This window comes from Leuresthes tenuis, unplaced genomic scaffold (assembly GCF_036924035.1).
Source record: "Leuresthes tenuis unplaced genomic scaffold, fLeuTen1.0.hap1 SCAF_19, whole genome shotgun sequence".
Taxonomy (NCBI): Eukaryota; Metazoa; Chordata; class Actinopteri; order Atheriniformes; family Atherinopsidae; genus Leuresthes; species Leuresthes tenuis.
The window spans coordinates 15,376,219-15,402,004 of NW_027325373.1; the positions used below are offsets into that span (position 1 = coordinate 15,376,219).

A 25,786-nucleotide genomic window follows, 5' to 3' on the forward strand; every position below is an offset into this window, starting at 1 on the left:
GATATAGTTGCCATCTCCAATTTGCTCACTGGATATCAGTAATTATTTCAATCCGTTCCTCTAATTTACATAAACACAAAGTAAGCAGCATCCAGGTGTTGCAGGTAAGTTTTGAGTGGGTGAGGGTGATTTTTTTTTCTATTCCCCACAGCCTCACACTTTGAAATCTCCTACTGGATTGCAAACAAGAAATACAGACTTGAGTTTTCCCACTTGGCACTTTATACATTCAGATAACCGAAAGCAACCCCGTTAAAAATCATGAAAAAAAATGTGACAGTTCAGTCCCAATGTGGAGGTCAACACTCATTGTATGAAGGGAACATCATACTTATGACATTCAAATGATGTATAAGTTTAAGATTATTAACACCAAACAATTCTAAACCATATTATATAATAGATTTAACATTTATTTGGGCGGTATCAAAAATGTATTTGATATGATCAGGTGCTAATGCCAAATCCGCTTAAATTGCGACTGTATTTCTAGCACTTCTTGTGCTATAATGAGCCCACCATAGCTAAGTTTAATTCTGTTGAGCTTTACACCAGGTCGAGAATGGAAAAAGCTTAAGTATAAATAACCACTAAAACAAATCATCAAAGTAAAAGAACAGATGTAGACATCTCCAGACTAAAAGCTCATGCTTGACTCCTGCCTGCTATAATTAAAATTTGCAACAAAACATGAACTGCCATATGTGTGAGAGAATGCCAGTTACATACTGCTAAACATGTGAGCATGCAACTTTGATCACAGACAAACAGTCACAGAGCCTCATCTCTCTTGCTGTGCCTGAGGCCTGTGGGGCTATATGGTTTCCACCAGGGCCAAAAATAACAGCAGCCATTGATATAGTAGTGGGCTCAACAGTCAGGCAACCACAAGCAAGAAAACATTGGAAAGGTAAATCTCTACCATCACTGATAACAATCTTTCTCTCTGGGGTTTTCCTCTGCATTTAGATTTTTCAGAGTATTTAGATGTCAGACACCCAAAAGCATCACGCATTGTTAAAAACTGGGAAATGGGACATGGGAATATTTGCCTACTGACACCAAGTAATCAAATCAGCAGTTGCAGTAGAGCAAGCTGTTTTTGGATGAGAACTGCAGAAAAAAAAATGGTAAAAATGTTAGTACACATACACACAAAATATACATAATCTATTCGTTTTCTTCTTTTTTTTTTAATGCTCAAATTGTTTATTTACTTGACAGCCCCTACAAAAATCTAAAAGATGCTCGGCTTACTATGAAATATAACACAAAAGACCAGTTGTTCTAAATGTCACCAGGGATCGTAATAAGAATACGTTTTGGGCCAAATTACTGGCAAAGGCATCCATTCAGTTTGACCTCTGACAGATGAGGGAGTTCTGGCTAAACCACCTCGTTTTGAGAGGAGACCCCAACGACTGACCTCAGACCGACCGGAACAATTAGGGGACGTTTGGGCTGCTGTTGCCAGGACAACCATGTCCATATTAGCGTTTAAACTGTGAGTGCGGGAATGGCTGTCAGTCAAGAAAACAGCAATAAAAACATAATTTCTAATCACATAACATGAAATGTCTGGCGTAAATTTTCTTATCTTTAGAAAAAATAAATGACAGTGGATTTAAAACTCACATACAACCCTGTAGTGACGTGTTTTCAGGCGTTAGGGCATGCACACTCATGACCAGCCAGCAGGATAAATTAATTTATTTACACATAACAACATCATCCAGTTGGCAACTGTATCTGGCTTTTTACTTTATTGCGTCTGTCAGAATTTGCAGCGTTAACGGTTCATTGTTAACATCTCTTGCTTGCATCACTGCTTAATGGCTACACCAGTATAAACTGTGCAATATCTGAATTTGAGAAGCAGATTGCGCTGTGTCATTCACAGACACCGGTGACAGTATTATGCATATGGTGACAGCTGAGCTAACGCTGGCTGCAGTGCAGTTGCTAGTCTGCTCCATGGCTGTTAAAACCGACCAAGCCCCTCCGCTTGTTTTCTGACAGCTCTCAGCAAAACTACCTCGTGCGGTAAATTAGGTCTGAGTTATATATTTGCCTAACTGCCATAAAACTAAAAAGGCCACAGGCATGTAAGTTACCTTGACAATAAACCTCCGCGGATGTACGCTTTGCGTTACCTGTCCCGTCCCAGTGAGGTCTCCCTTTGACGCGAATATCATGTCAGCCTTCTCCTCTTTCCCCTTCTTCTTCGTTGGTGTTTCAAACACCAATGGCAGTGAGCGCTGGATTCGTACTTCAGCGCCACAGCATGAGTCGGAGTGAGACTCGTCATGATCTCCATCCAAATTTTTGTCTTTTTTTTTCTCCTTCCTTTTACTTCTCAAACCAGACTGGATCCTGAGTGGGGATCAATGACGAAACTACGACGTTTAGGCGCCCAAAGGCAAAATTTGATTCCAGTAACCCAACAACACCTAAACCTCTCTTAACAATACTAGAATAAATAAAGGATTTATTGTTTGGAATGATTGCTTGGTATGAATCAAGCAGATAAATACACTGATTTATACCCTAGGGTCAGTTTTTTAAAATAATAATTGTCATGATGTGGCCCAACAGACTGCTTACTCAGCTCTTGACAGATGCATTATGGTGTTTTATGCGCTCATGTCATAAGCTTATGTATTGCTAAATTCTAGTATGAATGAAACCATAAAGAAGTCTCCAAAGGCAGGCATTGAAAGAAAAAAAATTTATTAATTAGTGCCAAAAACTGCAGTTTTTCTATCCTCGCACTAGAGGTTTCTATATGCGTCTAATCCAATTTAGGGTCGCAGGGGGACTGGAGCTCATCCCAGTTATTGCATGAGAGGCAGGTTGCCAGTCCATCACAGGGCCACACAGAGACAAACAAGACACACAACCATGCACACTCACACTCACTCCTAGGGTCTATTTGGAGTCCCCTGACATGGACGTTTTTGGGTGGTGAGAGGAAGCCAGAGTACCAAGAGAACCCACACACAGGAAGAACTCCATACAGAAGGGGCCCGGCCAGGATTCAAGTCATCCTGTGAGGTGACGGTGCTAACCACCACACCACCGTGCAGGCCCACCCAAATTCCCATAGACCCGAACTGTTAAATTTCCCAACCTTACTGCAGAAATAAGCGTTTGCAGTCAGTTTACAACCTGGTTTAGAAATGGTGGAGGCCACTATGTCTTTTTACAACAATTGTTTTGTTTTGTTGTTGTTTTATATATATATATATATATATATATATATATATATATAATATATATTGTCTCTATTTTTGATTGATGAACTATTTACTATCAACACTGAGAAACATTCAAATGGAAAATTTTTCAATTTCTTGGGGCAATGATGATAAGGATGATTTTTTTAAACAAGCTGTTTTAACATTGGTTCGTTTATCAAAATATGACAAAGTAAGGGCATAAAATATACCTAAACAGGTACCCTTCCAGAAACTCTATACTATGATAAAGTGATTAAACTGTGCTCTACCAAACAGTTGAGCATGGCAATAAAGTGTTCACATTTCTGTATTATCGAAGACACTTTAAATCACTTTAAGTGACAGGTGAGTTATCCAGTGGACGTGCATAATGTCCTAGGACTCACAAAAAGATTTATCCTTTTCATGTCACTCTTGACTTCAAAAACCAGATGCTAAGTTTAGGCATTAAAAGAGCAGTTTAAAACTAACTTTGGGGTGACATCACTTTGGCGACATCCATTTTTTTAATGTTCAGACTATGGTAAGCTGCTTACAGTTAACATTCTTACTGATTAAATTGTATTTTCTTTGTATTCAATAGATACTTTTATCTAAATAAACTTAAAGCTGAGGAACAATATGACATTCCGTATCAAATGACCAAAGGATGCTTTGATATGTATATCTGGAAAGTTGGGAACTGAAGCAGCGACGTTTCCGACTGAAGGATAACTGGTCTATTTCCTGGGCTACGGCCTCTACGGATAGATCTCTTGAACTTTGATTATAGATGTCGACACTAAATTTAAGATGTCAAAAAGTCCTTAGAAATAATGTCACATGATGTCACATCACATATCCAAATGGTTGTGTTGAGTTGTGAAAAGTTATGATAATTGAAACATGTTACCACATTTTAATTTAACTATTGATATTCATCATTCAATTTTTACAAATGATGTTGCATTTTGGTTATTCAAATTATGTTAGATAGCTGGATTGAACTTTTGGATGTCTGAAATGATCCTAAGTCTACTAACAAGTATGTTTCTTGTAGGAATTCTAGTGTAGATATTCAGGATGTTCCTTCTATATGTCAAGAATGTTACTTTGGATATGTAAAATAATTACTTTGATCTTGAAAAACTTAATTACATAGATCAGCAATGCAAAACAAGGTTAATTCTCAAATGTCATAAATACTTGTCGTATGAACTTACACTTTGCCCTGCTTGTGAGGTTTGGTTCCTGATGTCAAAAGCTGCATTGTGGCATCCAACGACTAAAAGACACCAGATGCTAGTCACCATGGGCTTTGACCATGCTTTAGGCTGGATAGGACCAGGCATAATGCTATGTTATATAAGAAAATGTCACTACAGGAAAGACTTATCCTCTGGCCTCAGTAACTAGCCTATCACCAGGATCAGTGGTGCTGGAAAAACTCAATGTAGAATTATTTAAAAGTCTGACTTTTGGGTGAGTAAACCATTATGAAAAACAAAATGTTTATTCGATACCCATAACATTTCTGTTAATCTGATCCATAATCTTTTTTTTTTACTCATTTTATAAAGCATAATGCTGTGAGCTGTGTTTTTTCCTGTCATCGTAGTGTCCCTTGAATAGCCTGCAGTTTTAATACAAGAATATAAACTTCACCGAGCAACCCTCTGTTTTGGTAAATATAGTCAACAAGATGTCTTGACTGGAATGCAGGGACTAACATAACTGAATTCTTAACAGCCGCCACACAGTCACGACAAAAACCTAATGCCATCGGAGGTCGAGGGGTTCCCGTCACCCAGACACAAACAAACCAAAGATAACTTATGACATCAGGTCACACGAACTTCAATTCCTGGATGACGGTCCTAACTTAATCCCACTTCCAAGCCGGATTTCTAAAAGGGGGACTGGTTGACAAAAAAAAGGCGACAACACCGGAATGAGGAAATTGACGAGGGCAAAGCATGTACAAAACAAAGTTGCTCATTGCTGATAACCAGTAAACCTGATGAACCGCAGGTCAGTCCACTCAAGTCTCACAGGAGGAGATCACTTGCCTCTTTGCTCTTATACAGACCGCGCGCACAGAGGACAAAACCCATCCACAAGCTTCGACAATTCCCCCGCATTCAGTGATGTCTTTTCTGCTGCTCACAGTGCTGTCTTCACTCGTGGTGCGGGATGCTGAGGCGTGGAGCGTCAGTGGGAAGTATGCGGTGAACTGCCCCGACAGATGCAACGCGGAGCGGTGCGGCGGGACTCAGCGGTGCACGCGGACGGTCCTGGATGACTGCGGCTGTTGCCAGGTCTGCGCAGCGGGCAGAGGAGAGCACTGTTACCGCACAGTGTCGGGGATGCACGGGGTGAAGTGCGGGCCGGGACTATTCTGCGAGTTCTACAAGGATGAAGACGACTATGGAGACGAATATGGGGTCTGCAAAGGTAAACTCCTGTTAGATAACCTACAATTGTGCTTCTTTTTCTGCATGCTGCGTTCTGAATACAACGAGGCTGCCTTGCACCAAATTCAGTATTCCTTTTTTGTGTTAAAGCCTTTTATCTTATTTTTATTTTTATTTTTTTTTTATTGTTACAGCCTTTTAGCATGTAGACAATTTTGGGGGGAATTCGTATTTGACAGTAGGCTACAATTGCCATATTGGCCTAACTGGTTATAGAGGCATTTCTGTAGACACGGGCATCCTTGATTCAATAATACATCAGCTGTGTTCTTCTTCTTGGCAATTTTTAGTAATGACAAAGTTTTCTTTCTTTGCAGACTGCCCATATGGAACCTATGGGGTTGAGTGCCGTACGACATGCAACTGCAAAGGGGGCATATGTGACAGGGAGAATGGGGCTTGTCTCACCCTCACATTCTTTGCCAAAATCGCCAGCAAGCTCAGGACTGAGCCACAAACAGGTAAAACAAAAACAAAAACAACTAACGTTTATTCAACTCTTTGCACAGCAAGTTCTCAGTGGGCTGCAACGAGTCAAATATCTTAACAACAGGCTAACTTAGGTTCTAAAAAGACATGTCATTTGAGCACAGCCGCATGAATTGAAGTACTAATGGAGTCATTTCATCTTTTTTTCTTAGGAGGTGAGGTGGGATCAGGAGAAGTGCGCTCTGCGCAGAGCGCAGAGCAGCGCACAGGCAGAACCTCTGCTCCAAAGCGGCTCAACCCTCGCTGACAAGTGCTGACACGACTGAAGCTGTTCAGTGTAAATGTAGCATTAACTTATAAATGAACCGAAAATTGTATATTTTATTATCTAAAAGCATTTCTTAACAGCATTTAGACGTTTTATTTGATTTGCCACCATTTTTTTCTATGAATACGTAGCTTAGATTATGTTATGATGTTTAAATGTTCTGGCTCTTTTTTTTTTGTTGTTGTTATTTTCTAGTCAATTTCCATTAGCTTCAATGTCTTCTCGTGTGCCTTCATGTTTGTCAATGCTGCTGAAAAGTGAAAAGAGACTAAAAGATATAAGATTTTGAATTTATTTCCCAAGTCTACAGCATTTTTTTTTTCATCGACCCCATTTAGATCCAAATAAAGTTCTTTTTGGAATTCACACACGAACACATTACATGAACAATGAAGACAATTACAGACAAAGTCCTTTGTTTAAAATGCTGTTGCAATAAAACCAAAGTTATGACCGACTTTTATCATTTGATTGCCCAGTTTATCCATTAACTGATAACAATATCTCGTTAAGCATAGTATTGACATCATCTGAAAATACTGAGCCCTGTTTATCATGCAGTATTAGTAATACCACATAGGCAGCTGCATATGTGAGTTGATGTGAACTCTCACAATAAAATACCATTAATTACATTCGCCATGTGCTGTGTCTTTATTTGCTGTAATTTCAGTCATTTTACTGTAATAAATAACAAGGAGACCTGAATTACATGAGATATTCCTAACTTGAGTTCTTAATATTCTTCCATATCATTAATTTGGGATGCAGTTTGCCAGGTTTATCCCAAATGAAATTCAATGCAATTTTTCACCTCAGAAGAAAGTCTTTCCTCATTCTCTGTGTGTTATCAGCACTTTCCTGTGCCAGGCTTTAGTCTTGGTCTCAGACATAGCTGCATGAAAGCCGTGAGAAGTTTCCCTGTCTGCAGAGGGACTCTATATTTCTGATGCACAGGCAGAAAATCTTCATCTAATCTTATAGGGAGTTGAAATAGGGCTTTTGAGCAGTGCCAAAATGTTTGAGAGAAGTATGTCTTTTGAGTGGAGGGAATTCTTGCCTCGTCTCGGTTCCCATGATGATATGACATGATATATTGAAACAGGAGCCAAAATGGATATGACTGCTGAGAGCTTTTCAGACATACTTGACTCTCAAATTGTGGAACATCGTTTTTCTTAGAATTCTCATTTAGCAAAAGATCCTTTCTTGCTGATAATCTCTCTCGCTGATGAAAAAATATCTTAGTAGATCTGCAGAGCAAAGCCATATCATCAGGTACATTTTTCTCTTAGTGCAGCAATAAATGCGATGAAATACAAAGCTTTTATTGGTCAAGATGAGGAGAAATTTGTTGAAAGTTTGAATTTCTAGCTGAATTCTTGAGGAATGCATTTTTAGCTCTTACCTCAGGTGGTTTCAGTTTATAGAATACAATTTTTAAAAGCAAAGAAAAATAAGTTTATATAAAGTAAAATCCTGTGAAATCCTCTTTCAATACAATAAAGATGGAAGGAAATGTCAGGTGTTTTTGTGATACATTTTCAGGATTTGACACGTAAAAGGAATCTGTAGTTTTCATCTACTGGATTAAATGTATTAGCCTGTAATTAAGTTGACCACAACAAATAAATCTTTAATAAGATTTTCACTCTATGATAAATCTAGATGAAGCATCAATATAAGGGTGGTAAGTGACCTTTGACTGCTTTTCATCTTTATAATATGCCATCTGGCAGTATTAAAGTACAGAGCACCCATTGGAGATTGAAAATATATCAAAAATCTTTGTTACAATTTATAAATAGTTCCTCTCTAACTATAAATATCACCTATTAGCCTCACCTCTGCCTCTTTCTGGTACAAAAATGTTTTCCAGTATTCAGCCTGTTTATTTCCTGTGCTTCCTGACACCTGTGAAAATGGCCCTTCTTCCTGTTGTTGTTGTGTCTACCCAGGACAGGAATTTAAAAGCAAGTTTCTTTTTTTTTTTCTTAAGTGACACTCCAAAAGCTTGGAATTTCTAACAGTGACACACTACACAACAAAGGCTCTATCCTTCATTTGAGAGTTAGAGGACAATTTCCATCCCTCCTGTTATAACATTAATAAAAGGTTTACATGTAAACTCCAGCAAGCAAAATGTGCCAAAGAAATGGTTTTTTTAGATGTTGGTTTTTCATCTGATTCTGCTCTTTAATTATGATTTACTTTTAATTTTAAAAGAAATATCACTGAATACTGAATATTGTAACAAGAGTATGGACAACATGAGCATAAAGAAAGAGTAAAAGTAGTAAAAGCATATTTTAGAATGATTTATAGCATATTATTATAAGATAACATTTAAGACAATGACCCTTAAATCTTAGGCCTTTTATTTATTTTTTATTTATTGATCTATTGATTTATCAAAAGGTCAAAATGAACAATATCTGAGAGAGATAAACAATAGAATAAGTCTACTTTCACCGCCTTGATAGGTTTTAGGTCAGAAAAGTGTGTGATTGCAGTACTTTATGTCGCTTTCTGCTTTGCTATGCTATCTGACAGATTGAATTGGATCCAAATTATTAAAGCCAATTAAGACAATATTGCATTTTATTGTCTGTAGGCTACATTAATATGAGTCTAGACAGACCTTTGCTGACAGATGTAACTTTTTATTTTGACCAACATAGCTCTGGGGTAGACCAGGATCCACTTACTTGTACCACTTTGAGCTCAGTTCAAGCCATTTTATGGTTTAGGATTGAGTAGGCTGGATTTAGACCACATAAAGGTCAATCTGAATGACATTAGAGTGAGTTTAAACAGTATTAAAAATGGTTTTGGCCAGATAAAAGTAGTGATACAAAAAGTGGTTTTGGTTCATATTAGAGTGGGCTTGACTGTGTTTTATTAGGGTTGATCGAGTTTAAACTGTATTTGAAACTAGAGAGTAAATTGCATGTAAGAAAACCTTTCGACTCAATGGACTATGCTCTAACACCATCTGAAAATGGTAGAGGGTTGTGTTTCAGTAGTAGACAGCTGGTGCTGGTAGTGGTGACCTCCAGGATGGAAAACATTAATATTTTCATCGTTATAATGTAGCTGGTAAAGACACAAAAAGGTATTTTTTGTGCTGACTTGTTTGTGGAGTCTACTTGTGCATCATGAAAGTTTTGTATGAATCTTTATAACCACATCCTATCTTTAAATATGTGGAGTTTGCATTGTTAAGTCAGATATGCTAAATAAATAAACTTATTGAATAAATGTAGTAGGCTGCAATACTTATTCCTGATTTGCAATGGAGTAAAGCAAATAGGAAATGGGAAATGATTATTCATAATTAATACTCAAAATACCTCAAAGATGTACTCAAGTATGGTCCTTAAAGTAAATGTAGTTTCTTTTCACCATTGAATTACACTGTGAGGATACAGGTCCTTAATCCAAGGACAAGGTGACGCACACACACTTGCTAATACAGACAGGTATGAGAGCAGTTTGTATGAGAGGACAAGAGCGTTCCTAAGTGGTCAGACTCGAATGTTCCTCTCATTCCCCTGAGAACTGACAGGCTGAAGTCCTGCAACCAAACAAAGGACCCTGGAAAATAACAGGAAAGCATTGGTGAGAAAACCCCTTTATCTGACTCCCTGAACACGTCACTGCCGCCTCTGCAGAAACAAAGGTGCGTGAATGGAGTAGTAAATAACACTGATTTACTGCTAATAGATGTTCTGGTATTTACAGTTTGGCCCTGCCTCAACAGGTTGTTTACTGTAGCTGCAAAATGACAAGGCTTATTGAAGACAACACATCAACGCTGCAAACAAGGAAATGAAACAACGTGATTGATTACATTGATTGCAAATATCAAAACTAAACCTGATGAGAAGTAACAAGAAGTGCGTCATGTCATGTTGATCTGTTCAGATGATGGGAATCAAGTCGGATGGTTGAATTCCTTGGCTCCCTTTTCTTTTTTCAGATTCTCATAAACACAGTAAACTGGCAGAAGCAAAACAAGATGTTTGGGCCTTGACCTCAGTAACCTGACAGATTCTGACCCTAGATGGACCGCCTTATCCTTGATGGAGTGACGTAAAGAGGAACGAGAGCTTTATTTCAGTATCACACATCCGAGATAAGGACAGTTTATTTTAGTAAGCCAGAAAATTAAACTTTCAGAGTCTCCTCATGTTGTTATATGCATGTAAGGCAACAGCTGACAATGTGGAATATGATGTGTCCGTGTATTTCAGTACATAAGCAGGACATGCACGTGTGATGTTCCCTGTAGAAATTATCATTGTGTTTGTCTATTTTCTGTTTAATTACAAAAGAGACCAACCATTCCATTATTCAGATTAACTAGATTCCAGTCCAAAACACATGTGAAATGCATGTAAAGGAAAAATCCATACTTTTTACATATAAAGCAAGCTGAGCCCGGAGCTTTCAACCTCAAAATAAAATCCAATCCCCATTATCGATTAGTTTTGTAAAACGGGATACATCAGCAAGCCATAAACAGATTAAAAAACCAACACAATTCATTTCCAAGTAAGGGTCAAAATATATGTACAGTATTTTAGATATATTAGAACTTTATATAATTCCCAAAAAAGGACCAGGAAACACAAACTGGGATGGGTATTACGTCAATAAATAACCATCCCTCCTTTTAATATAACATCATACCAATGTTAAAATCACATCATTCTTATCTACATCACATTTGATGATGTTTCAAGAGGTCTTTGGGTGTCATAATTTTTTTTTAAATATATTCAGTATACTGTACATTTGTATTAGCCATTACTTTAGAGTGTGTTCTGTTGAATCTGTTCAAATCTGTATATGGCTTTTCTTTGCATTTATTTTAACATTACTAATCAATGTGGGTATCAAATTTTAACTGACCTTTTGCTTTATATTTAAGAAATGTGGCAGTTTCCTTGGGTATTTCTCATATAATGTGTTTTGAACTGGAATCTAGTCCTCTGATTGGATAACTGGATTATTGAATGTGAGCCTACATGAATGTATACACACTATGTACTATAATATACTAGACTGTACTATACCATATATTTATATACCAGTTCCGAAGTGGAGCAACCATCAGCCATCTCTTCCATATGGACAACATCAAGCTTTTATGCCAGGACTGAGTGAGACATTGATCCACTGATACACATCGCCAGGATATACAGCAAGGACACCAGGTTGTCATTCAGACTAGATAAATGCAGCTAAATTATATTTTAAAAAAGAGGTAAGGTGAGCATGACTGAAAGGGCTGAACTAGACGTTCAAGACAGCTACAAATATCTTGGGATCTCACAGGCAAATGGCAACCGCAAGGAGGCCACAAGAAAATCAGCCACAACCAAGAACCTACAAAGAGTAAGACAGGTCCTAAAGCGTCAGCTGAATGGGAAGGACAAAGTTATGAGGCATAAACACATACTTCCCCAGTCATCAGATACCCCGTTGGCATAATAACCTTACCAAAGGAGGAGATAGAAGCCATTGATATCAAGACAAGAAAGCACCTCACAACGCACGGAGGGTTTCACCCCAAGTCCATCACCCAAAGTCCAGCACCCTGGTATTGTACATGAAGCAGAAAGGGGGAGGTCAGGGGCTAGTAAGTGTCGGACCCATTTTCTAGAATGAAACAAAAAATATCCGGGAATGCATCATAAAAATGGCCCCCAGTGATGAACTGCTAAGTGAGTATTTCAGGCGAGGCGAGGAGGAACTATTATGGAAGGATAAGCCTTATCCTATATTACAGGCACTTGTCAAGGCAGCGGAAGAACAGGCCCTGAGCACAAGTGCAACAGAGGCCGGGGTCTACCACACCAGACAGGATCCAGGTGCAGGCTGTGCAAATAGGCTGGGAATAGTGTACAGGAACATCTGTGCTGAGTATGGATTAGAAGTCCCGCAGTCAGAATGGGAGATATCTCCAAAGGTGGTGTAGAATGACAGAGCTATGCTCCTGTGGGACTTCCAGACTAACCAACCGGACTTTGTGGTGGTTGGCAAACTACAGAAGAAGGTAGTAGTAATAGATGTAGCAATTCCAAGTGACAGCAACATCAAGAAGAAGGAGCAAGAGAAGCTAGAAAACTACCAAAGGCTAAAGAAGGAAATTGAAAAGAAGTGGGAATTGAAGGTAGCAGTGGTACCAGTGGTAATCTGAACACTCGTGGCTGTGTGAAGAATGGCTCCAGCAGATCCCGGAATCAATATCAGAGACCTCTGTCCAGATGAGCGCGGTTCCAAGAACAGCAAAAATACTGTGTAGAAACCTCCAGTTCTCAGGCCTCTGGTAGTGGACCCAAGCTCAAAATACAACGCATGCTGTCATTAATCAAATTTAGTTTGTTTTTTGAAAAACAAACAACCATTTTTATGTTAGTGCTGCCGATCTACTGATACTGTCCTTAAAGGGAGTGGAATTAAAGTAGCTCTCCACAAATCTACACTCCTGTTACATGATTAGTAAAGTCACATTTAGATGTTTTTCTCATTATAAAATAATATATCATCAAATCATTTTTCTGGAAATTAAATGTGATAGTTTGAATAACTTTCCTCTGCCTCTGCATCCCTCTTTGTATCTGACATAAACAGCATTTGTAGTATTATCTTACCATCACAAGGTGAGTCTTGACATTACAGTTAAAATAAGAATACATATATGTTTGATGGTTTGAGTGAAGAATTTTGTAGCATATAAGATGTGATATAAGGGGCTTGACAGAGCAATAAGCCTTCACAACTTCGCTTTATCAGTCTTTAGTAAAGTGGATATTATAGTGTGGATCAATGATATCTTGGTTCAGTGCTCATGAACAACTAAACATATCTTTGCATTTTATGCAGTAACACCGAGGAAGGGTAGAGAGAGGAAAGCTAGACATCTGGATAAACAGGATTAGATAACAATTTAAAACATTTTTTTAACATATGCATCATTGTGTGTTTAATATTTACTATGAGATCTGTTTCATATATCATATGTAAAGAATGCCAAGTATATGTCACGATATATTAGCTCACATTGGTGACATATTTGCTGAGATGACCTCAGCGGTCCTCAATAATGCAATTTCCCTCAGATTTTCATATTTTCAGTTGTCTAGTGGTGACTGGAGAAGCAGGTGTTCTATTACTTTCTGCTTTGATCTTTCCAGGCAGCTTGTCCAACAAAAAACAAGACCTCTGTGTTATGACTATTTACCTATAAGAGTACTCTACCATGTTTGTTAAGCACATGAGCCAGTAATATTTGTGAACAGTCACCCATCCTCTGCTGTTTGACATTAGCAAGTAAGCATCAGTACAAAATTCTTGCCTAAAGCATCATGCCTAAAACTAACCAACCCATCCAATGAAGGTAACTAGTACTAGCTGATAAAAGGCAAAGAATAAAAGGCCAAGTCTTGTCTGAATGAGAAGAAAAAAGACACATGCTTAACATTACTGAACCTGATGCACGGCACTAAGTATATTCTGTATACCCTTTGTAGACCCTGCACTACACCTCTGTATATCTTTATTGAAGACCTGTTTACATCAACACGTCTGACAAGATTTCTATGGTGCAAAACCAGTGGAGCTATTGACATACAACAATAAAGAAATTATTTCCTGGAATAAGATATTTTGGGAACTAATAATGTGTGTTTGAGAGTATAGATATAACGGTTAATATCTATAAACTTAAAGTTATTAATTCACCAGTTGTAGAATTCACCAGCAGAGAGCACTATTACATCATAAAGGGGATGAGATGTGACCTTATGTGAGGAGGAAAGCTTACACTGCCGTCTCTCAGAGAGGGTAAAGGATCATCACTGCCTCCATATGTAGCAGCTAATCGATAATGCATGTACCGTAACACTGGCACATACAGACTTTACATTTCTGGAAGTCGAGGTCAATGGAATTTGTCAGTTACAAACAGAAAGCGATAAAACATTTTTTTTGCTTTTCTTGATAGAAAATAATTGATATTCTCTGAGACATTGTCAAAAAAATGTTATCAGTAGATGTGACACTCTTACAACAAACACACCGTTGGTCTCAGAAGCAAATATTTCCCCCTTTAACTGGTATTTTACATCACCACACTTGTCTCAGACATGTTGATTTTTTTAGGTTTTTTTTTTAACTGTCAGGTGCACACAAAATTATAAAAAGTTTGATGTCCATACACTACCCTAATCTATCTAAAAAAAATACTGTTCTCAGATAATTGCTGTTTCCAGACTCAGAGCCATCTGACCAGCTTTTTTTTCCGAAGAGCGTTGAGAGCTCTGTAGATCATCTCATGATGAAAATGTCCACTTCAGTAGAGGAACACCAGACCCTCTATGTCAAGGTTTAAGATCTGTCAGGTAGCACCTGTCACCTACCTGAGGGAAACTTAATGGGTTCGAAAGAGTGATAAATGTAGGAGTTTTCCATTGGACTGAAGGGTTTCATTAGACTTGAATGAAATATTAACAAAATGTCCATTTTCTGCGTTATATTTGCTTGTCTGTATTAGCTTCGGCAATAGGTCAGATGTTTGATCGGATATTTCATATATGTCGGAAAAGTCAACAGTTTGCATGGGATGTGTCTTTTCTCTCACTTTTCTCTCAAAGCCCCTGGCACTCTCTGTAGAAATGTATTTCCTTCTTTCTACTATAGATACATACAACATGTTGTCTTTATTTAAAAGAGGTTGTCCAGTCTAATGCAGTCTAGTACAACTTCTCTGACATAAAATTCAACTTTTTCCGTGTAACCTTGTTGTTTATGAAGCAGCAATAATTAATCGCGGCCACATGAGGGCGGTGGAAACAAAATGTGAACACTGACATGTAGTTCAATCAAAAGCTTATTGGACAGGCATTCTCAAAAACAACACCATTCTCAACATTGAGCCTTCATGCTTATATCCACATGTTCCTTTTGAATCCAATATTCACTTTATTTTAGTTTTTTCAAATGTTAGCTGCTAACTTTGTTTGTTTGATGGTTTTTGGCATATACTGATTACAGCTTTTCAAAATACATTAATTGAACATGCACAGTCCAACTAATTGCATTTGTCTTTAAACAATTATCTTTTTTATATCATCTGACCTGGAGTCAGCAATGTTTTTGAAAATTTGTTAAATTAAACATTGGAGTAGAAATCAAGAATCAGTCAGTCAGTTACCTCTTTTTTATTTACACATGTTTTTTGTTGGTTCTTTTTTTGTTGGATGATGCAAAAAATACTTTACTCAGCACGTCCTTGCTGTAGTCATGTATATATTTGTTGAATATCACTTTCCGCTATATCAAGCAATTACTTTCCCTTCTTTGACTTCATTGACTCTTTTACACAACATTTTTTACATGGCAAGCATAGAACTGGCATATTCTTTTCATTGGCCAAAAGTTAGCACAGTAAAGCAACGCAGCAATATCTGACGCTCTAAAATTATGTAGTGAATGACATAAGCGTCATCCCAGTACACTGACTTCTTATTTGCATAGGCCTCCAAAGACTTGGATATCTTTCCAGAAGTCACCAACTGTCCAGAACCTCTGACTATAAGGCCATGAGAAAGACAGACCCATTCAGAAAAAAATGTAATTCCCAGAGGTTGTCTCTATGAAGATTCATGCTTTCTAATCTCGTTAGCTGTCTATCAGATTAGGTCTTCCAGAATCCCATGGGAGTGGATGCAGTCCCAGTCTGTTTACAGATGGCCACTTCTTACGTCACTGGGTCACAGTGTTTCAAGTTCAACATTCCTCATCCTGCAAATATAATAAAACATGCTGAAGGATGGCTGAGGACAGATGGCTCAGAGCATACCATTGTTTGTTCTCAGCATTTAATTTTCATTTAATCTCATAAAACGCCCAAGAAACTGAATACAATGTACATCTTGGCACAAGGGATAGGAGATTAATGCAGTGTGACATCTGTCTGTCTTTTCTTTGACTGATCAGTCAGTTAATCAAATGTCATTAGAATAGCACCTTCCTATACAAGTTGTGCAGTTCAAAGTGATTAATTCATGACTGATAAGCCAATGATGAGTCAAAAATCCATCTATCCAAGATGCAGCATATGGGTGACCAGTGTGGGCAATGTGAAGTTCAAGAGTCCTTCAATCAATGTAACTCTATAGGTTGTTTGTTCATTCCCTTGAAAACAACCCACAATCACGTCCTATAAAGTGTGCCCCCCTACATGAGGCAGGAGGTAAGAATGACTAATCTGAGCATTTCTTCATCAGAGATTCCCATGTGCACCTGCTACGATAGCACTTTAAGCCATATTCCTTGGAGTAACTTGAGAGCGAAACCTACATATGACAACTGTTCTTTCACTGATAAGTTACCCTCAGTCAGTGACACAACACAACAGTACTTTACTAAAACACTTATGTCACCTCCTTGTTGGGTTTAGAAGGTAACATAACTTGGTTAGGGTTAGAAGATAATCAATATGACTTTTATCTTCATAAATGCCCTTTTGCTGGATATCTTGATTATATACAAACACAACATGCTATAATGAAACTTTGCCTCTTCCTGGTTTGCTTTAAATTATAAATTTACATGGTTTGTGTAAGAAATGAAGCCATGTGAGTAGGGTTACTTACTCTTTGATGCCAGTCTGACACTTCACATGCAACTGTTTTCATGACAACTAGAGGTCACATTTTCTTCTAATGCATACTTGAGCACATTTTGCGAAGGAGGAGGGCCTGTAAGTCCTAAGTGGTTTGAGTTCTCTGTAGTGCTTTTTTGTGGAATCCACCAATAAAGTTACGGTACATGCAACTGTTTTCATGACAACTAGAGGACACATTTTCTTCTAATGTATTCTTGAGCACATTTTGCGAAGGAGGAAGGTCTGGAAGTTCTAAGTGGCTTGAGTAGTGCTTTTTTGTGGAATCCACCAATAAAGTTACGGTACACATGCGATTGTATTCATGTTGAGGTGGGTTGCCAATGTCAGAGCATGGATAGAAAGGCATATATATCCTAATTTCAAAGGGTTTTCAAAATCCACATTAAAACTGACAGGTGACCAGTGTAAAACTATTCAAGACAGACAAGAGAAACCTGTGCAACCCTCTGGTAAGGATCCAGGCCACAAAGGTCATTGTCAGTTCTAGCCTACATTTACAGAACAGTACAGTACAGTTTGTGATAGACAAGACAGCTAAGAATTACAGTCAAGCCTGTGTGATATTCGAGTGTATATCAATATATCTCTCACGGAGACAAAGAGATATTAATGCATTTTACTCTAGTAAGGCCTTCTGGTCCTCACTTCAGCTTAGTCTGCCAATACATCACAAACATAGATAATGTGCCCAGCCTGACCCTTCACTTGTCCCTCTAACACCTCCATAACCCAACCAGGATCTTGTTTGTTGACATCACCTCTTCCGTATTCAATATCACTCCCGTGAAACTCCTCCATCAGCTACATCAGCCAGTCGTATTTCACCAGATGTGTCCCTATTGTCACACACTTGAGTCTGTCAATAAACTACTTCTCATCCTGAAGATTTGGTTTTGAGGAAGTAATTAGAGCTGACACATCAGCCACCTCCTACATGCGTTGCAGTCTCCCTCCCTTGTAAGTAATGGGCATAGTTGTCCAGAGGGCAGTAACCATGTATACATGGCACAAATATTTTGAATCTACCTCATAATGATGATATGCAGCCTTTGCATTTTAAGGACACTAGAAATGAAAGAAAGGCACATAAAGACTATTGTGTGCAAAAATGTTCTATGAACGGAGGAAATAAGTAAAAGTATAGTTATCTGGGAATTCAGCACACCAGTTTATTCATAAGTGACTAAATGAAACACATGAAGGTAAGAACACTACTACGTCAACAGTAAAACATGATGGAAGCTCAGGGATTTGCATCTAGTGCACTTCCAGTTGTTTTGAATAGGGAAATCTTCAGGCAACAAGATGCCAACCTCTAACCATGTTTTCATTAACCTTCAGACCTCATCACGTGTGTTTTTAACACCCAACAACACCCTGCCACAACTAACAGCAAACAAGAAATGTGAAATCCTTGACTATATAGGGTGGGATGGGGCTTTAAATAGGTTCCTAGATCTTAAACACTGGTTGTTTTAAAAACCGTTAGAGCTTTGCAATACCTCTTTTGTCTTCATGTAATGAAAAACATAACCATGTCACAATTTGCAAAAGAAAACATAGGCATGATATGACTTTAAGCAAAGAAAGTGTAATAATTTTACACTTGTTTTGCCTGAAACTGCTACATTTTGTGATGTTGACCTTGTGGAAATACATTATAAACACATATAACATGTCAGTTTGTACAATGAGGCTTTTTTTTGGGGGGGGGGCTGCATACTTACTAATGTTTTTCTAGGAAATCAAGAAATATAATAAAGATATAATGAAAAAAAACCTTTGTAATTGCAGTACTGAACTCAGCAATGTACTACACAAAAACAGACGTGAATAAACACCAGAAATTGTATAGTCTTTGCATTCTGCATACAGAATGATAGAATTAAGGCTTCTTTTAATTAAGGCAGAATTTCCTCCAGAAAGAACACAGCAGTACCATGGAATAGGAAAAAAACAACATTTAGACCAGTCCCAAATAAACAAAATGCACTTTCCACTGTATGTATACAGCTGGATTCGCACCAAAGTGAGGACAGAGAGCAGACAAATGTTTGTTGAGCTGCATTCATGCAACCATTTGCCTATGTCATCTTGAGGAGACCTTACAGGAGTAGCCATTTGTTTGTGATGTTTTAGTCACTGATGATGAATGGAAAAAATTTGATTTTCATTCCTCATCATGAGCAATAGGAAAAATGCAATGGAAGTTGATATTTTGAATGAGTGGAACACCATGTGGAAGTCTTAAAAGCTGCTATTTGTTTGTCTTTAATGTAATCTTAGAAAGGACAGAGTCAGCTGCACTGCTGGAGTATGGCTCAGTCAGAGTCCTCATCTTGAGACTTCCTCAAACATACTTGTACACTTTCCCCCTCCCTCTCCTCCTTCCTCCTCCTCCTCCTCCTTTGTGTAACCACTATACACACACAGTCTTGTCAGACTGAGTGCGAGCGTCTCACTGGTCAGGATGATTGGAGGAGTTAGAACTGCACAGACTGCAGCCAGTGAGTGTGTGAGAGTGCACGTGGATGTGCATGTGTCTGAGCGGACTCCAGCTGTAATGGTGCCCCATGTGTGTCTGCGCTGACCGCGGCAGTCATCCTGTCCACAGTGGATACTTTCTCAGCATGCAGATGGTGTGAGCAGTCAAGGGAAAAGTTTCTAGCAGAGCGTCTGAGCCTCTGCTCTCAATCCATTCTGCGGGAGGGGAGCAACAGCAGCAGTGCCAGCTGAGCGGGACTCCAACTAGAGCTTGTGTCAGCCTAAGATTTCTGCTGTTGATTAATTACCTGTCACTGGATTGGATTCACTTGTTGTGCATCGACACACATCAAAGCTGAGGGATTCAATAAGGCTGTTTGTTTGAAAGGTGAGTCTACTGCTCTTTGAGGTTGTTTTGCCTGAGTGTTGATGTTTTTTTGACATCACCATCATTCCACAGCAATATTCAAACATCTCCTGACCCTTTGTGGTGTAATATGAAATCCAGAAGGCAAATTTTAGTAGGGTTAAAAATGTAGGGTTGAGTGACACTTTAAGTCATGTGATTTATTTTCCAAACAGGTATTCAGCTTTATAAAAAATTGCAGTGGTAATGTTACATTTTGTGGCAGTATTGAAGAAGCAACTATGTTTAAAAGTGTGTAATGTCTGCAAGTATTTGGTTTACTTTGATTATATGTAAACAATACCTGACATAGAAGGTTAGCAAGTGCATTCAGTTTGCTCATGAAAAACTAAATAAATCACTGCTCTTGTTGGCTGAATCTTCAAATTATCTTCCAGTATCACCTGCTGTCTAATGGATCTGATCAATCAGCTGGTGGTTCATTGTTGTAATATATCATCAGTGTGTTACATCAGTGACACAGTTCATTCAATAGCATCATATGGAGTATTGCAGGGAGAGTCATGAAGCAGAGGTACATGACCTGCATTTCAAATAAATCATCTTTATCCGAAATATATCAATCACATTGTTAGCCTGTGAGAGCATATTGTGACTAAGTTACAGTGAGTAATTATTGCTAGAAATGCAGCTAAACTTAAAATTTCTCCAGTTTTATTTACATACTCTAAACTCACAAATACTTGTGGCTCTAAGAGCTTTAAACCGTCAGACCATTTTCAAGGATTTTCTTTATAACTACAGTAAAGCACATCAAGATGGCAAAAATTGTTGTAAATGTCTTCTAACACTGACCACCTGTTTGGTTGTTAGCTGGTCAATCATAATAAAACTAAATTATCTCTGGATTAATATGGTGGTGGGCTGCATGTGTCTGGATGTTGCTGATTGCAACTGATCTCATCATAACTATAAAAAAGGAGCCAAAAATAGGGAGCTGAGAAAGAGATGAGCAGGACCGGACAAGATGGAATGTTGATTAAATGGCACGGAGGACAGAAAAGACGTTTCCGCCGCTTGTGTCACCCGCCTGGTGTGTTAATGGAAAAGGAAGATGTAAAAGCAAACAGTGCATAAGCTGAGGTAAAAGGAGGGATGATGAGCCTTGTGTGCCAGGAATGTCTGCAGTGCACAAGCTGTGCTGGAAAGCCCAGGGATCAGGTTCCCCGTGTCAGCTGCTGCTCTCGACTATTCCCAGGTCTAACTCTGTGATATCTGTTTATTGAGAGAGGGAGCAGGAAGTGGACTGAAACTGCAGCAAAACTGGGGTTAAAATTTGTTCCAAAAATACTTCAATTAAAGAAAGTTGGACATTTTAAGAAATACACATATGATTTCTGACAAATGTGTACATGTGAATATGTGACATGAGAGGACTGATTGCATTCTTTATCTAAATATTAGTGGATAGCCATTAGCTGGTCAGCTTACTTAGGCACAAAGATCACAGAAGAGGTGGAATTCCCTTGTCAGAGCATGAAAAATCATACCAATAGCAATAAGAGAGGCCATTTCTGTGGGTAATCATCTTTGTACCGATCTGTGAATGCAGGCACAGTTGGCTAATTTCAATAATGACCAAAGCAATCTACCAAGACAAGCGAAGAGTAAAAAAAAAATGAGACCTGTCGAAAGCCCCACGTTTTATGGTACAAACAGGATCAACAGGTCACAACAGGTCACAAGAGTGACTATGATATTGCTTATAATCTGTGGTTACTTTGATTTGATGTTAATAGTGTCATAGTTTAATGCATTAGGCTTAAGTTCTTGATAAAAGCATAAAAGTAAAAAAATTTCTAAATTCAAAAACATTTTTATGATCAGTCTACTTAAATTAAAACATGCTTAACCTAGCAAGATGACCTGACTTTATGCAAACATTGCTTCATTAATGTTGTGTATGAACAGGGTCTACAGTTTAATTGATTTGATAATAAATAGAAGGAAGCAAAAGGATCTTTTATCCCCACTGGTTCTTGACATCAGTTTGGTGAATAGAAGATTCTAAGGCTTCAATCTTCAGCTTAATGATGTTCAAAAGTCTAATTGAATTTAATGCTTTAGGACCATGGATAGGACACTGAACAAAGGGTATTATTAAATTATTAAACCCTAATGTGTTGCTTTATGAGAAAGGAAAACTTTCTGAACCTGGCTAAGAGTCTCACATCTCATAGGGAATATCATCTACCGCTGTGATTGTCAGATTAGTAACCTTGGGACAAGGAACAATGCATTAACAAAACAAAATAAACAAAAAAAATGGAAAATAAAAAGACTCAAATAGCAATCACATTAAAAAGAAAGACGTTATCACACAATAACTGGCTTAGCTTAGAGTGAGTCTCTACTGCCACTATTGTGTTGCTGCTCTCTTTCTGCTCTGTCTCTCTCTCTGGTGACTATGTAGTTCTTCTCTGCACTGTGTCTACAGTGCTTGACACCACTTGGTGCATGTTTTTCCTCAGCAACCCTGGGTGTTTTAGGATGTGCACAGGAGCTAGGAGACAAAAGAAGCAGCTACAGTGTCACGATTCTGAGCATTAAAGGGAAAAAAACATACATCAAGTAATCCAGCAATACTAATACATGGCACGGAATGGAGTTACCCAGTTTGCAGAGTCACGAGGGAAAACAGTGAGCCGAAAGGGCTGCAAAGGTAGGATAGAGCTCAAAACCATTCAAGTACACATAGATAACCTTGCAGAGAGGCTACACATCAAGAAAAAAAGACAAAATAGATGAGAAAAGAGGACAGGAGGGACAAGGGAATTGAACATTACTTACTCAAGCCAATGAAAACCTGTCAATTACTATAGTTATATTACTGGACAACAAGTGTTAATTCATCTTAACAGATCCCTTGGAGTGTTTGGGACCTCTGTTGAGACCTGATTTACATATTAAACAATGGGTTTTTCATCTAACTTAAAATAGAACACACTCACCCACAGCTGCATAACAGCAGAAACAGGATTAATCTGCATATTCATAGATCTCCAAATACTAAGTTATGTATACTACGTTCAGTCATTTTAAACATAAATTAGTTTTTCAGGATTGAATCAAAGACAGATTTTGTTCCATACTAAAAAATGATAATTCACCCCATATATTTTGTTGCTAGGTACAGCAGTTTGCATGATATTTATGAAGATTGAAATGTCACCTAAGCTTTCACCTTCCAGGAAAAAGCATTACTATGACCACTTGGTGAAATTTTAGTTTTCCCTCTCACCTTCAACACAATCAACCACAGTTTCTTATTTTGTCGGGGAAATATTCTCCTGTGTGCACCAGGTTTCACGTTACAAAAGATAGCCACATCAACGGTATCATTTGTTCAGTTGTAACAATGTGTCAAGCACATGTACGATGAGTCAGTGGTCTGTGTGAAGTCTTCACCCTCATCTTTCGACAGGGCTGCAGCTCAGTTCCCAGATATCATGTGACACATGGTATGATAGAAAATGAGAAAGGCAGGGCAGTGCTAGTGGTGGATAAATGAGTGTGTCATTGTAGAATATGAAGGGGGGTGCGTGCGGCAGCTAAATCAGTGCATAGACAAACTAGACAGTGAGTCACCAGGGAGCTTATTGGGGACTTTATATCCATGAATCTGAGTTTACGATACTGCACACCTCACCTCACCTCACCTCACCCCCTTTCATTTCCCTGTGTTTGCATCCATCCATCTTTCTCTTTGACTCACAATGAACTGTGTGGGTAGTGGCTGATCATGAGAGAAGTGCTAACCCCCTGTAATGAAGGATAGCCTCTCAGCTGAATCCTGACCTCCCACTAACCCCATCCTGCATTAAATTATGTTGCTCCTGATAAATGTGTGTGTTGGATGGAGCAATGGATCACGTTTGGTTCATATGTGCAAGTTCTTCCATCTGTGACTGCCCAGAAGCCCTTCCTCTTTCACGTCCTCACCATTGATTAGCACAGCAACAGCACAGCAGGCAGCATGCCCTGCATTCACCTCTGTGTCTTTATAGCAGGGGTCTAACAGAAACAGACTGCTGCTTTGGCAGGCGAGGGTTATATTTGTCTTTAACACATGTGGGTCATGGAGGCCCTCTACTGTGCCCACTCAAGGGGGTGGGGTAATTTAGGGATATTCAAAGGGTTGACAGCACTGACTGACAATGTGAAGTTCATGTTTCCTCTGCATTTTTTTAATACCTTGTGCTGTTTTAACCTCCTATGTAAAAAAGTGGACATGCAGTTATGTTGCTAAAGAAGCACAGACAGGGTCCGTTGGTGCCAGGTGGATTAAATCAACTGTCAAATATGTCAAGTTGCTTATAAGTTAGTAGGTGGGTGAGTAGGTATTGTATCAGAATCAATTCATTTAAATTGAGGCATTATCTTTATGCTCTATTGTAGCTTTCCTGTGTTATGCACCTTTGATCTTTCCACAGTCAGAGGAACGGTTAGCATGGGGATTATTGGAAACCACCAGGGTCAACATGAAGTTCAACAGTTGCTGAAACTGTAGAGCTAAAGACTGACTATACACAGATAATAGTGGCAGCATCTGTCAAGTGTGCAAGACATGAATAAAGAATTTATGTCTACCATGAGACTTCTGGTCACTGTAACAGTGTTGTGATCTGCGGAGTGCAGACCCTTTCTATCACTGAACGGGATTGCTTCTGACAGTAGATAGAATTGGAAGTTACAAAGAATCATCCAGAGTACAATAAATTTTTCATTTTAGGCCATGAATGGGGATTTCAACTGCCTGGATATTGACTTTTGCACCCAGTGAAAATATACGTCAAAAAGTGAAATATGGTGACCCACGAGGCCTTCCGCAATTTGTTGATAACCTCCCAAACATAATGGCTCAATCATATAACATTTTTGTATTTTTGTTGGACAATTTTTAATCATAGCATATATCGCAAGTGTAGTGGTATATCCTGCCAATGCATCTGAAGATTTTTGCATGTCAGTTTCACCAGTTTTGTCTCAATTGCAATGGTGGTGGAGCACTTTTCCTGATTAACGAGGTGGTTCTCGTTACAAACAGTTGGCCTGTGAGAAAGTTTGTCTGAGGAAATGCCCTGTATGTATGTACAACACAGAAGCAAAAAGCTTGGACAATTGCATGGCTTAGTAAATAGTCAAGAGTTTATTGCATAAAATCACATTCCAAGTTGGTAGCAAATGTACTGTATTTTCCTTTGGTCATTTTTATCATTTCATTCTGTGCTTTATGACCACCAATTCCATTTTTTTCCCAGCAGTGCCTGCTGTTGCTGTTTTGACCGGTCACTTCCTGTGGTCACAGACATTTCCTGCTAAGACCAGAAGATTTGGAAAATTAAGCAACAGTTTGTATAGGGTTAACTACACTGTAGAGAAGATCCTCAATCTCTGCTCAAAGCGTTTAAATAAATAAAAAAAGGTGTGTCAAACAGCAGCTCAGGCTTTTTGTGTCTTGTCTACAGTACTTTATCATATGGAGAGCAAACAGGCTGTGTAAGAACTAAAAACTAGAAACCTTGTGTTGCTGTGACATTACTCCTGCATAGACAAGACAGCCTGTGGTATAATCCAACTGTCTAACCTGTTCAAGGTCAAGATCTTCTCATTTCAATAATCTTGGGGGTACAGTGATATCTAGAATGTAGCCAATATACAGTGCATTTGACATATAATGCCTTTACACCATTAAGAGATGTGTGGAAATTGCTATCCCTGTTTCAA

At 38.5% G+C, this 25,786-nt stretch overlaps 3 protein-coding genes across 3 annotated transcripts in view; 2 read left to right on the forward strand and 1 right to left on the reverse strand.

The window, feature by feature from the left end:
• The window catches only part of LOC140277445 (probable E3 ubiquitin-protein ligase HERC1), a 40,263-nt gene extending 38,047 nt beyond the window's left edge, over positions 1-2,216 (reverse strand). Inside the window, exon 1 of the mRNA XM_072372473.1 lies at positions 2,115-2,216. The gene's annotated coding sequence lies outside the window, so the exon portion shown is untranslated. The remainder of the gene's footprint in view (positions 1-2,114) is intronic.
• Positions 2,217-5,100: 2,884 nt separating this feature from the next.
• On the forward strand, positions 5,101-7,084 carry esm1 (endothelial cell-specific molecule 1). Its single transcript, XM_072371795.1, has 3 exons — positions 5,101-5,672; positions 6,010-6,153; positions 6,334-7,084. Exons 1-3 carry the CDS (start codon positions 5,366-5,368, stop codon positions 6,426-6,428), a joined length of 546 nt encoding a protein of 181 aa, XP_072227896.1. The 5' UTR covers positions 5,101-5,365; the 3' UTR covers positions 6,429-7,084.
• Positions 7,085-19,589: 12,505 nt separating this feature from the next.
• Positions 19,590-25,786, forward strand: part of arhgap24 (Rho GTPase activating protein 24) — a 67,267-nt gene continuing 61,070 nt past the window's right edge. The window contains exon 1 of the mRNA XM_072371712.1: positions 19,590-20,020. The gene's annotated coding sequence lies outside the window, so the exon portion shown is untranslated. The remainder of the gene's footprint in view (positions 20,021-25,786) is intronic.

Bases quoted from the DNA above. Each gene is read 5' to 3' on its own strand.
- esm1 (XM_072371795.1), top strand. From the start codon at position 5,366: ATGTCTTTTCTGCTGCTCACAGTGCTGTCTTCACTCGTGGTGCGGGAT. The intron at 5,673-6,009 runs GTAAACTCCTGT...CTTTCTTTGCAG, and splicing joins CGAATATGGGGTCTGCAAAG to ACTGCCCATATGGAACCTAT. The intron at 6,154-6,333 runs GTAAAACAAAAA...TTTTTTTCTTAG, and splicing joins CAGGACTGAGCCACAAACAG to GAGGTGAGGTGGGATCAGGA.